Source organism: Halichoerus grypus, chromosome 8 (assembly GCF_964656455.1).
Source record: "Halichoerus grypus chromosome 8, mHalGry1.hap1.1, whole genome shotgun sequence".
Taxonomy (NCBI): domain Eukaryota; kingdom Metazoa; phylum Chordata; class Mammalia; order Carnivora; family Phocidae; genus Halichoerus; species Halichoerus grypus.
Genome location: NC_135719.1, coordinates 104080481 through 104094712, shown reverse-complemented (window position 1 = coordinate 104094712; position 14232 = coordinate 104080481). Strand labels below are relative to the sequence as shown.

Sequence of the window (14232 nt, the reverse complement as noted above, 5' to 3'; positions counted from 1 at the left end):
GCTACTACAGAGATTAAATAGAGGGTTTTATGAACAACTTAGATTTATGCCAAGAAATTTTAAAACCTAAATGAAATGGATAGACTCCTGAAGCTGGTGGGGGTGGTGAGGGAACCTTACCAAACTTGACTCAAGAAAAAAATGGAAAATCTGAACAATCCATAGAGTTAAATAGATTGAATCAGAGATTTAAAACCTCCCCTACAAAGTAAGTACCAGATGGTACCTTTACAGCCGAGGTCTTCCAAACATTCAAAGAATAATTAATTCAATCTTACAAAAATCATCCCAGAAAATAAAAGAAGGAACAATACCTAATCTACTTACAAACAGATGTAAAAATCCTCCCTCAATAATTAGCAAACAGGATCCAGTAATGTATAAAAAAAAATTATACTAACTTACATTTAATCTAGAAAATGCAAAATCAGTTTAGCATTGTAATACTATTACTATAAATTATAAATTATACTAACTTACATTTAATCTATAAAATGCAATATCAGTTTAGCATTATAATACTATTACTATAAATTACTATAAATTAAGAGACTAAAGGAGAAAAAATATGATTATCTCAGTATGATGCAGAAAAATCACTCTCCAAAATTTAAAAGTCGTTCATCGGAAATCAGATGGAAGAAAATTTCATCAATTTGAAAAAGGTTATCTACAAACAAATAAACAAAACACTAACACAAACATCAAACTTAATGGTTAATAGTTGAAAACTATCCTTCTGAGATTAGGAACAAGAAAAAACACAGCTTCTATTTAACACTGTACTTTGTGTCCACCAGTGATGTAAAGAAAATTAAAGGAATAAAATTTGAATGGAAGAAACAAAACTGTCATCACTTGCAGATTATCTGACTAATGACATAGAAAATAAAAAGAAAATTAACAGATGAATTATGAGAATTAATGTAAATTAAGAAAGCTTGCCAGAATCAAAAGTATTCAAAGTCAACTGTATTTCAAAACACAGCAACAATCAGAAAATTTAGTTTAAAAAAATTAACAATAGAAATAAAAAATACAAAGAAATAAATACAACAAAAGGTGTACAAGATCCCTATGAAAACACCATAAAGCTTTTTAAAAAAATATTTTAAAAAATCCTGGAGAGAGAGATATACTATATAATTGGAGAAGACTCAATTTCATAACATGTCTGTCACCCTCATATGATCTAATGATTGAATACAGTAACATAAAATCTCATTAGGGTACTTTTTGACAATCTCCCTCTAAAGTTTATGCAAATGAGGAAGCACTGTGAAAACAATTATACAGTTCCTCTAAGAGTTAAATGTAGAATAACTATATGACCGAGCATTTCAACTCCTAGGTACTCAAAAGAATTGAAAATAGGGGCCCAGATATTTGTATGCCAATTTCATAGCAGCATTATTCACAGTACACAAAAAATGGCAACAACCCAAGTATCCCATCAACAGATGAATGGATAAGCAAAATGCCGTACAGACATACAATGTATCTTATTCAGCCATAAAAAGGAATGAGGTTCTGATATATACTATAACACAGATGAACCTTGAAAACATTGTGGTAAGTAAAATAAACCAGACTCAGAAAGACAAATATTGTATTATTTCCAATTATTTGGAATATCTAGGAAAAGGCAAATTCATAAAGACAAAAAGATTAGAAGTTACGAGGGACTGAGGAAAGGAGTATGAGTTATTGCATAATGGATATAGAGTTTGTTTGGAGAAATGAAGAGTTTTGGAACTAGACATGGTAACACTGTACAACATTGTGGAATGTAATTAATACAACCGAATTGTACACTAAGCTATGGCTAAAATGGCAAATTACAAGTTTTACATATTTTACTACAAAATAAAAATAGTAAAGAAAATCACAAAAGCACAAAAGGCTCTAAAAAACCAAAATATTCCTGAAGAACAAGATAGAATGGGTATTTAAACTTATAATTTAACATTTAAACTTCTAATAAAGCTATTATAATTTACATAATGTGGTTCTGTCAAAAGAAAAAGGAGACCAATTGAACATAATAAAGAACCTAGAAAGAGAACACACATGCATGAAAACTTGATGTGTGATAGACTGAGTTTACATGTTAGCAGGGAAAGGGGGGACTATTTAATATATGACACAAGGACAATTGGTTATCCATATAGAAAAAATAATGAAACTGGATCTCTATCTTAAACCAATTAAGCAAACAAAAAATTCAGATTTAAAAAAGGTTGAAAGAGGGACAGCAAAACTGACAATTGTTTAGAAGACAATATAGAAAATTTTATAATCTCCATATTGTGACAGATTAAACATGCAGAAAGCACAAAGAATTAAGGAAAAGACTGAAATTACATTAAAATGAAGAACTGGTGTTGAACAAAGACAATCATCAAGAAAGCACAAAGACAAGCTACAAACTGGGAAGACATATTCAATTCGTACAACTATATACTTAAAGAATTCCTATAAATCAGTTAGAAAAAAAACAAATACCCAAAAGACAAATGAGCAAAAGATTATGAACCGGCATTTTTACAGAAGAGGAAATACAAATAGTTTATAATAGTTCATAGGAAAAGACACTTAACTTTATTAGTAATCATAGAAAAGCAAACAAAACCACAATGAAATATGTCACACTCACTGGACTGGCAAAATATTTCAGGCCAGATGGTACCAAATGCTGTCAAGGATGTGGAGTAAGGAGGCTGAGGGGAGTGTAAACTGATACACATTATTTTGGGAACAGTGACATCTCCAAGTAAATTTGGAGATGTGGGATACCAAGAGACCCAGCAGTCCATTCCTTGGTATGTGCCCTAGAGAGCGCGCATGCTTGTGCACATATAATAGGAGACATGTAGTAAGAATGCTCAGTGTAGCACTTCTTAACAATACCAAAAAAAAAAAAAAAAACAACAAATATTCAACAATAGTGGAATAAATTGCAGTAAATTCACACAACAGAATATTATACAGGACACACATCAGATGAGTGAATCCAGGGGTGATTTTCAAAATATTTAATAACCAGGCAGCACAGAAACTGACTAATCAGAGTGGACATCAAGTCAAAACAGGTACAGCCATGCAAGGGCACATTAGCCGAATACAAGCAATGTGTGAATCTAGAACACATACATTTACTAAAAGAACTAAGTCACAAAAGAAAACGTATGCTAGGCTTCCAAAACCAAATAATATACTGTTTAGAGATAGACACGTGTGTGGCAAAACTATAAAGAAAAGAGTGATTAACTAGAAATCAAGATACTGGTATCCTCTGGGGTGGGAGGAGCATTGTGATCAGTGAAAGACAAACAGAAAACTTCTAAGGTACTGGTTCTAGTCGAATTCTTAATCTGGAAGTTAAACATGTTTAACTTAAATGATACTTATTTTACCTATTCTTTTTGTACGTATGTTTCAAATTTTAAAATTAAGAAAATAAAATTTTCAGAAGTGAATATGAAGTCACTCACAAAACCGGCAAGGGAAGCTGGAGAACCAGCCTCTGATGTCCACGAGGAAGAGCAAAGTCTGAAATCATGCCAGAGAACAGGGCCGGCGAGCGAACCGCTGCTGTCGCTGGGAAGCAACATGCTACCGTTCGTAGCTCTGCCTTTTATATCAGGGACCTCAATCTTCCTATAGATTCTCTTGCTGGGTAAGAATCCTCTGCAGCTCCTCGTTTTTACATCTTTACTCCAAGTCCAAATCTAACACAGATCCATCTAACCAAGTCCAAGCCACTTGCCCACAACCTAGCTGCAAACGAGGCTGGAAAAATGAATACGTGGCACTCAGGCTCTTTTTATAGGTCACCTCCTCTAAGCTCTACCCAATTCTAGATACTGGGGATACAACAGGGAACAAAACTTCTATCTTTATAGAATTTACATTCTAGGGAGGTAGGTAGGAGGTAGTCAGACAACTACAACAAATACCCCTACAAGACTCATCTGATAGGCGATACTACAATAGAGAAAGGAGGTTCAAATTTTGAGCATCTGAAAAGAATAAATGTCTTCCACATGACATGGATGGCCTATGTGACCGTCTAAGAATATGTAAAACAGAACGATTAGGTTAAAGAGAATACACACTTAAGGCTTTTGATACACATCACTAAACTTCTCCTTCAAAAAGGTCATACAAATTTGTGCTCCCATTACCAGACTAATTCATTTCCCCATGCTCTTCTCAAAAATTCTTTTTAATATTTGCAAATTGAAGAAGAAAAGATCTCATTTTCGGTTGGGTTTCTTTGATTCATATTACATTTCTTCTTGTGTACATTGCTTGTACATCTCCATTGGTCATTTTTCAATGGAGATACTTTTATTCGTACAGTTATTAATCTTTATTTTTGCCTATCATATATATTGCAAATATTTTCCCCAGTTTGTCATTTGCTTTCTTACTTTATGGTGTTTAAAACCATATTTTTTTACTTTTTTTAAAGTTTTATCTACCAATCTTCCTTCATAGTTTTACCCAATTCATTTTTCTTTTCTCAACTTAAGATTTGAAAAGAGTCACATATTTTCTTCTGATATGATATAGCTTAATTTCCCTACATTAACTCTTCAATCCTAAGGCTCTACTATCATTTTCCTCTAGCTATACTCAGGCCATTTATTGAACGAGTAATTGTTTTTCCAGAATTAAAATGCTACCTTTTAAGTATAAAATAGGCTAGTGTGCTAGGCTGTTTATGTAGTTTCTTTTCCATTCCATCATGTTGTCTCATCTTGCATCAGGAGCACTGATTTAACTATTATAGTATTGTGATATGTTTTAATATCTGGCATTGTAAGCCTCTCATCTGGAATCTTTTCAAACACATTCTAAATTGATCTTCCCTTTAAGTCCACATCCAAAACAGAAATATGTAGTTATGCATATTTATGCAGATATTTTCTATAAGGAAAAGTTCAGGGCAGAAAGTACTAACATCAATTGTGTTATGGAAATAAAATCCTAAGAGGAAAGCATACTACCTACAAACATGCTTTTCCTCCAAAATTTGGGGGAACTACTCAGGAACTTTTCAATGTTCCCTGTAGCAGTACTAAAGTTTGCATGAAGTTCAGTGATACTGAAAGGATATGGAAGAAGTAGGAGCAAAAGAATATTCTGGCACCAATTCAAATGTGCCACTTACTCTTTTCAGCACTTCTGCTCTCACCTCTAGAGAGAGGTAGAGTTGTTTTCAGATGCCATGTCCTATAGAATATGTCCCAACAACAGAGTAATGAGTAATCTACACAGTTATCTGTGGGCCATTCAAGCTTTAGGATATATATTTGTGAATTTTAACACATATTGCTTTTTGTTAATAAGGAAGAAAACTGTGATTAGAACATACAATCTGGAATTATTTGATCATTATTCTTAACTACTGACTACTGGATTACCTCCAGATTCCAAGGCCTTTTAGCTATCTTCTGTTCAGAAGGATCTGAATAAAAAGGAAGGATTCAACTTTTTCTCATGATATGCTGTGTCTTCTTTTTTGCTTCCCATTTTCTTTCCTTCCACTCATGCCTTAGACATATTTTAGCTGCTGATAATCCCTGAAATTTAAAAAGTACAGGCATACCTTGTTTTATTGCACTCGTTTTACTGCGCTTCACAGATACTGAGTTTTTTTAAAAACTGAAGGTTCAAGACTTCAGTGGCAGAAGGAACTGCAGATGTGGTAGAAATAGCAAGAATACTAGAATTAGAAGTGAAGCCTAAAGAGGTGACTGAGTTGCTGCAATCTCAGGATAAAACTTGAGCGGATGAGAAGTTGTTTCTTATGCATGAACAAAGAAAGTGGTTTCTTGTGATGGACTCTACTCCTGGTGAAGAGACTGTGAAGATGGTGCAAATGACAATGAAAGATTTAGAATATTACATTTTCTATTCTTAATAAGGCAGCAGGACGGTTTGAGTATTGACTCCAGTTTTGAAAGAAGTTCTACTGTGGGTAGATATGCTATCAAACAGCATCACATGCTACAAAGAAATCATTAATGAAAGCAAGAGTCAATCAATAATGCAAACTTCATCACTGTCTTACTTTAAGAAGTTGCCACAGCCACTCTGCCTTCAGCAACCACCACCCTGATTAGTCAGCAACCACCAACATCAAGGCAAGACCCTCCACCAGCAAAAAGATTATGACCTGCTGAAAGCTCAGATGATGGTTAGCCTTTTTTAGCAATAAAGTATTACATTTTTTAGACATCATGCCATTGCACATTTAATAGACTACAGTATAATGTAACTTTTATATGCATTGGGAGACCAAAAAATTCATCTGACCTCCTTTATCACGGTGGTCTGGAGCCAAACCTGCAATATCCAAGGTATGCCTGTAGCAGACTCTAGCTAAAGCTGTGTGGCACTTTTCAGAGCAGTTCTTACAGCACTCTACTCATTGGATCAATAAATAGTCTATTCACGGAATGCCACCTGAACACCTGGAATCTTACCAATTACACGATTTTCAAGATTAAAATGAGATAAAAATATTCAGACATGTCATTTGTAGGCCCAAAAGAAATGTACACTGTCACCAGATCCGAGATAGTGCAGATTACTGTTTTAAATGAGATTTTTTCTTAACTTTTACAATCTTAAGAATCAATATAGCAGAAGAAGTTTGACACCTCTACATCTTCAAGTGGCAGAGCTCAAAAACAATCAAAATATTTCTTCTGCATAAAACCATCATTATATCTAGGCTCTTTCTATAAAGAACAAATGGTGGAAATATTAGACATTAAGAAAGCAGTCATCTAATTTATGTTAGCTTATCATAGGGAAAAAATAGCCTTTGGAAATCCAACATACCTACGTTGGAATCTCCTGCCCTTGAGGTCAAATAGACATTATTCATTCTCATTGACTCATCATCCTTATTTTCAATGGGGATATTACTTACCTGACAGGGTATGGAAAAGATTATATAAGATTAGGGATATGAAAGTTCCTAGCACATGCCAGGTATAGTAGGCACTCAAAGGTTAGTTCTAATTTTCCCGTCCTGAGACTGCACCAAATTAAAAATAAACACACAAACAAAACAACAACAAAAACCGACTTGGATCTGAGAATCATTTAACAGAGATAGTATGTACTTTATTTCAGTGAGTGATTCAATCATGTTACATCTGTCACATTATAGTATCGAGACAGTCAGAAAATGTAGGTTCTACTTCCAAGAGAACTTCCAGATGGCTTGCTTTAAAAAACAAACAAAACAACAACAACAAAAAACCCTGTAAACGGAAGGGGCTGGCATATATTCCTGAACTGTTTTCCGGCTTTAGAATCCTTGGTTCTATAATCCTATGATTATAGAAACTAAAACAAATACACACATTCAAACCTCCACTGTGATAAGCATTTAAGCAATTTTTAGTATATTGTTGCTAATATGCCTCTATTTTGAGACTCGAAAAAACTTCGTAATTACCCAATGATAAAGGAATGCCACTAAAAATCGCTTAGAAATATTCAAATGCTTCAGTGATTTCAATATTCCGAATCGCGCTGTAGCAATAGGAAATATTTACAAAATAATACAGCACGGCGTCCTCGTTGTGCCTTTAAGTCTGCGCAAGCATTTAGAGAGAATTAATCGCGCAGAGACGGACTTAGTGTTGGCCAGACCGGGGGTTACTGGACAGCTGCGGGGAGTCGGGGGGCCGCAGAGTGGGAAGAGCCCCGGAACGCGGGTCTGAAGGCTTTCAAAGTGGAAGCAACGGCGGGGCGGCGTCAAGCCCTGGCGCGGCTGGGAGAGCGGCCGACGGCGGAGGGGCGGGCGGGGCGCGGGGGGGGCGGCGCCGGGCGCGCCGGGCCCGGGCCGCGGACCGGCCACCGCCTCAGGGCCGGGTGTGGGCGGGCGCTCGGCGTCCGCTCGGGCCGAGAGGCCGGGCGGGCTCCCGGCGCGAGTCCGCCCCGTCCCGCTCTTCCCCTTACCACGTAGCCCCCCCACACGTAGAGGAAGTTTCCGTCCACCACGGCGCAGTGGCCGCTGCGCTCCTCCGCCACGCAGAACGGCTGCGAGTCCGCCATCCGCGCCGTCGCCGGGTCCAGCCGCCGGGCGCGCCGCAGCCCCTGCCCACGGAGCGGCCTCTCCTCCCGCCGGGCTCCTCCACGCACGAACGGAACGCGTCGAGGGTCGAGATTGGTGGGAAGGCGGAACGAGTGCGTCTGCGCCGTCCCGCAGCCCGCCCGGGAAGCCCGGCCCAGGGTGGCGTTGCCCGTTAGGGATGCTCGGGTCTGAGCAGTGACGGGGGTGCCTTGGCTTCGGCACCCTGCCACCTGCTGATTTCTTTCCGCTTGGGATCGCGTCCTTTTGGCAGTACAACCGAACTCTGTATCTTATTCCCTCCATAAATAGACTTCTGGTCCATAGAGTGGATGCTGCCGTGACATATTAATTAATTAATGCTTTGTGTGGGCTTCCTTTTCCATTCAACCTCCAGCAAAGACGGTTATCCACAAGAATGGGGGGGGGGGGTGTTTGTATGTATTTAATAGAAATATATAGATATATATATATTTTTTCTTTTTTTCATTAGGGATTTTCTAAAACGTCTTCCAGCAAACTACGGCCTGGGGGCCAAAGTCAGTCTGCCGCCTGTTTTTGTACGGCCCACAAGCTAAGGACGGTTTTACATTTTTAAATGGTTGAAAAGAAATCTAAAGAAGAACGCTGTTTTGTGACTCGTGAAAATGAGAAGAATTCAGATGTCATCATCTGTCCATGAAGTTTTATTGGCAGTCAGCCACCCTAATTCGGTTAAGTGTTGACTACGGCTTCTTTAACCCCACAACCACAAGGCTGAGTGGTCTGAGTTGAGCAGTTGCAACAAAGACCATATAGGCCACACTGCTGGAAATACGGACTCTCTGGCCGTCCTACAGACAAAGCTCGCGAACCCTTGTCATTAAATGATGCTACCGAAGTAAAACTATGGTCAGGAAGGAAGATAATTCCGCCAGTGTCTGTAAATGTGCTTGTCCAGAGCCATTCTTTGAAGAGATTGTGGCTGCCCATGACTCAGAACAAGTTCGTTCATTAATTCATTTATTCCGTACATATTAAGTACCTGCTTAATCTGCTTAATGTAGATCCTTGGTTCTCAGGCTCTTTTAGACTGGAAACGCTGAAGGGCTCAAGTATTATTGAGTCCCCAGAACCTAGTACCAAGTACATAATAAATATTTGTTGACTGAACGAAAAGACAAAGTGAATTTTAAGATGAGTAAGACATAGTTCTATCACAAGGGCTTCAAAGTCCAATCAGAGGGAAACATATATAAAGAAATACATGTGGTGTGGGATGAGTTGTATAGTTGAAATGTGGATAAAATACAGCAGAAAAATGGGAAGGAAAGATGTGATCTATTGAGGAAGGGGGTGTACAAAAAGAGACACTTGAGTTTTCATACAGGTTGTATAAGGTTATTAATATATGTAACCCATATGCCCACGGGTAGGTCTTTGTCCCAGGAACCCCCTTTCCACCTGCAGTGGAATTCCAAAGCCCTGTCCAAGATTTCTGTAAATTCTTAGGATTATAATCTCATAGTCACTTCTGGCTTTAAACTCCTACTGCTACTGGAACAATCCCACTCACAGACGTACAGATCTTCTCGCCATGGAGCATGCTGTATCTCTTCTCCGATGCATCATTCCAGGCATGACACTCAGAAGCATACCATATTTTCTTTAAAAACCCGCTCTTAAAAGTCATTTGTATTGCTACTAAATTTTACTGAAATGAAAGATAAAAGTAAAAAGACGATGGAGAAGGGGTTTATATCATAGAAAATAATTGCAAACAGAACATTAGATACCCTTGTTCCTCAAACTCCATTAGCCACCCCATCATTGTGGCCTTTGTCAAAGATAAAGTCAGACACTGGTTAAAGAGGTGAGGATGGATTTTTTTTTTTTTTTCAACAGTAAACTGACAGAAGGAAGGGGTTCCAGTATGACTTGAAATCAACTTTATGGAAACAGAAGCCTGGAGACTTTCAAAAGGCAGGGAGGGGTGTGCTAAGGGAAGGCACTGAGGAGTGCTGAGGGCGGGGATGATCCATGTGACTAAGCCATCTGGGCTTGCTAATTGGAGCCTAACCAAGGGAAGAAACAAACTTCTATCTTTATGACCAGAGCTGGTGGTGCAAGTTAAACAAGGCACCCACCAAAGTTAGGCCTGTATCTTCCCACTCAGGAACTGGGATTGAGAGCCACAGTTCTCTCCCTGAATGTTTGCATTTCAAAAAGACAGCTCTCCCATCTTCAGAGAAAGGGTTTGGGATGGTAGGTTTACATCTCAAAGGCAGAGAAAGTATAATTGCAAACTTTCTAAAGTAACTGCTGTAAGAGAGGGCTCAGGATCTATCTGTCTACCACCAGATTTGGGACTGGAACAAACAAAATTCTCCTGGCAGCCTTGAGCTTTTTCAGGAAGGGACTCTAAGGGGTCCTGGGGTCATTCTAGGGAATGTGGCCTTGAGCTGTTAGAAACAACGCTAGCTGGGCGCCTGGGTGGCTCAGTTGGTTAAGCGACTGCCTTCGGCTCAGGTCATGATCCTGGAGTCCCGGGATTGAGTCCCGGGATCGAGTCCCACATCGGGCTCCCTGCTCAGCGGGGAGTCTGCTTCTCCCTCTGACCCTCCCCCCTCTCATGCTCTCTGTATCTCATTCTCTCTCTCAAATAAATAAATAAAATCTTTAAAAAAAAAAAAAAGAAAGAAACAACGCTAGCGTTCAAGTCTCTAAGTGTGGTACGCAGGAGGTGTGGGGGATGAAATCATTTGTGCTGAGAGTATGCAGTTTTTATAGGCCAAGGTTGAGGCCTAGCTGAGAATAGTGCTCAGGTGAGCACGACTAGAATTTGGTCAAGGAGAGAGTCTTGGTCACGTTTTCACTGGCCTTCTCTCCTTAGTCCCCAGCCTCAGAACATTTGCTGACTCCTCTCTATATTCTTTCCCTCCAAGATTATCCCCAAGGAATATTAAATTCTTCTCTATTTTTCAGAAGAACTCAGGCTACCACACTCCTTCCCAGATTCCCAAACTCGGGTCTAAGAGCATCTTTCCTTGTCTAACCCCACCAATGGTAGAAAACAAAAAAGGCATGAGCAAGACCCAATTCCCTTCAGAGCAGTTGTAATTGTTTTAATGGTTTGTATTTAATAATGAGGAAGGACAAACAATATTTTAAAGCAAAAAGAATAATGTCAAAACGAGCGCCTCTGTACTCACCACTCTCTTTAAAAAAAAAAGGATAACCCCTTTGCCAGCCCTTCTTCTCAGACTCTTGCCCCCCATGCAGCAGTAATCACTAGACTGAATTTCACATTACTTATTCCCTAGCTCCTCTTTATAGTTTTACCATACAGATCATTTTTGAACTTTGTATAAATGGAATCATGCTGTATATATTCTTCTAAGATTTGCTTTTATTCACTCAACATATGCCTGAGGTTAACTCCCTTGTGTAGGGGTATAAATCTGTTTTTCCATTGCTAGCACATTTTATTGTATGAACATTTTGGAATATATTTATCCTTTGTACTTTTAAAGGTCACCTAGGTTCTTCCTAGTTTTTACTATAATGACAAGGTTATTAGTAAATATTTTAGGGTTTATGGACCACAAAGTGTCTGTCAGAACTATTTAATTCTGCCTTTGCCACATGAAAATAGCTACAGACAATACATAAACAAACTTGGCTATATTCCAATAAAACTTTATGGACATTGAAATTTGAACTTCATATAATTTATATGTGTGACAAGAATTCCGGCCTCTCATCATGGAGACAGAGAGAAGTGGACAGGGTTGAGAAATACTTAAAAACTAGAACCCAGAGCACCTGGCTGGCTCAGTCAGTGGAGTATGCAACTCTTGATCTTGAACTCTTGACCCACCACATTGGGTGTAGAGATTACTTTTTAAAAAACAAAAAGTACAACCCAAGGGACTTGGTGGCTGATTGATTTATGGGGGATGAAGGAGAGGGAGGAGTCAAGGATGCTGCCTAGTTTACTAGCCTGGTCAGTGGGTGAAGAGGTAATGAATTAGTGTAGTGAACATGAGAAGAGGAACATATTTGGGAGGGATGATGGTGAGTTCATTTGGGGGCATACTAAGTTGGATTTAAAGCAGAGAGAAATAGGGGCTAGAAATACGGATTTTGGAGTCATCAGCATAGAGTTGTTCACTGAAGTATTAGGGCTTTATGAGCCAGCCAGGTGAAGGAGATTTGTATGGCAAGTTGGTGCTGGCTGTTGGCAGGAGGCCTTTACATCTCAACACGTAGACCCTTCTATAAAGCTGCTGGAGGGCAGGGGTTTACCCAAGAACTAGTGACCCAAGAGAGAGCAAGACAGAAATAGCAATGTCTTTTATGACCTGTCCTATCTACAATATCCTACTGGTTATACGGGTCAGTCCTCTTCCGTGGGGGAGGGGAATACACAAGTTATGAACACCAGGAAGCAAAAATCAGTGGGGGCTATCTTAGAGGCTGGCTACTACAATCTGGATGGTTGCTTCCATCTGTTTTCTCCCATGATACTAACTTTTTGAAGAGAACAGGCCAGTTGGCTTTTAGATTGTCCCACATTCTGGATTTGTCTGATTGTTTCCTCCAGTTGTAATTTAACTTAGTTCTCTCTCCTCCATGTCTTCTTAAGCCAGAAGTTAGATCTACACTTGATTAAATTGAGCTTAGCATTTTTGGCAAGCATACTTCATAGGTGACATTGTATATGTCATATTGCATTACAACCTGTAACAAAGCTTCAAATTAGCCCCCTTTTAGTGATGCTAAGTTTGATACTTGGTTATCTCTGAATGATTCATTTTAAGAGTAAGTTCTCTCCTTTGTATTATTACTTTGTTAATCTGGAGGGTAATACTTTGGGACTGCACAAATATCTGTTCCCCAAAACTCTTATCTGATGTTTTCAACATTTTATATCCCTATTCCCTCCACTTTCCTGCCTACAGATAACCATTTGTTTTCTGTTTATCCTTCTAGTGGTTAAACAGATACAGTCAATGATCATTATTTATGCATTCCATATTTGTGAATTTACCTACTTGATAAAATTTATTTGTAACTCCCAAATCATACTGGGGGCCTTCACAGTCATTTGAAGACATGCACAGAGGAGTGAAAAATTTTAGTTGCCTATCACACACGTTCGTGGCTGAGATTGAACAAGGTGACACTGTTTTCTTTCTTCATCTCTCATCCTATAAACAAGTGTCTATGCCACATTTTCTGCATTTTTATGATTTTTGTTGGTGATTTTGCTGTTTAAAATGGCCTCCAAGCATAGTGTGAAAGTGCTTTCTAGTGTTCCAAGGCACACGAAGCCTGTGATCTGCCTTAGGGAGAAAATACATATGTTAGATAAGCTTCCTTCAGGCATGAATAATAGTGCTATTGGTCTTGAGTTCAAGGTTAATGAATCAATTACATATTGAGGGTGCCTTGAAATAGAAACATCCATCAAACAAGGTTATATATTGGTTAGTTGATGAAAATGTTGTGACCAGAGACTCACAAGAACCTAGCCCTCTATTTCCTCTAGAAGCAATGATTAAATATTTGCTAATGCAGTGTTGGTGGTGACTTTATAGAACATTACCTCAAATGATGAGAATCAGACTGTATGTTTCTCTATTTTTATTTCTTCACCTTTCTTACATAAACGTTCAAATTTTCTTTGCAATGCTTTTGTCCTCAGAATATATTTCACTGAAAGTATATAGAGAACTCTGTTCAATAATCAGTTTTTTCTATGATGTTATAGTTCCAATTTAATGTACAGTTAGGTGTATTGATTTGGGTGTGCTTTCAATTTTAAGTTTACTTTTTTCTTTTCTATTTTTTGAGTATGTAAAACATATAAATGGGTCTATGGTTGAAAGTCTTACCAGGAAGAAAGTCTCACTTCCATCTTTATCCCATCCTGTCCTTTACAGTTAGCCATTTTGGGGCTCTTGGGTGGCTCTGTTGGTTAAGCCTCCGACTCTTGATCTCAGGGTCCTGAGTTCAAGCCCTGCATTGGGCTCCATGCTGGGCATGGAGCTTACTTTAAAAAAAAAAAAAAAAAAAGATACAGTTAGCCATTTTTTCAGTGTCTAGTGTAACATTCCGGTTTTTAAAAATACAAAATCAAGTAAATA

The 14232-nt window shown here is 38.5% G+C and overlaps 1 protein-coding gene and 1 long non-coding RNA gene across 3 annotated transcripts in view; one reads left to right on the top strand and one right to left on the bottom strand.

Annotated features, from left to right (window-relative positions):
• Positions 1 to 8123, bottom strand: part of KLHDC1 (kelch domain containing 1) — a 49183-nt gene extending 41060 nt beyond the window's left edge. For both annotated transcript variants that reach the window (XM_036076151.2, XM_036076157.2), the window contains exon 1: positions 7990 to 8123. In XM_036076151.2, the coding sequence (XP_035932044.1) occupies positions 7990 to 8085 (96 nt within the window). In that variant the 5' untranslated portion in view covers positions 8086 to 8123. The remainder of the gene's footprint in view (positions 1 to 7989) is intronic.
• A 9-nt stretch (positions 8124 to 8132) lies between these two features.
• LOC144378848 (uncharacterized) lies at positions 8133 to 9259 on the top strand. The gene is made up of 2 exons (XR_013440681.1): positions 8133 to 8217; positions 8595 to 9259. It is a non-coding gene; the product is annotated as an uncharacterized LOC144378848 (long non-coding RNA).
• Positions 9260 to 14232: the final 4973 nt, after the last annotated feature.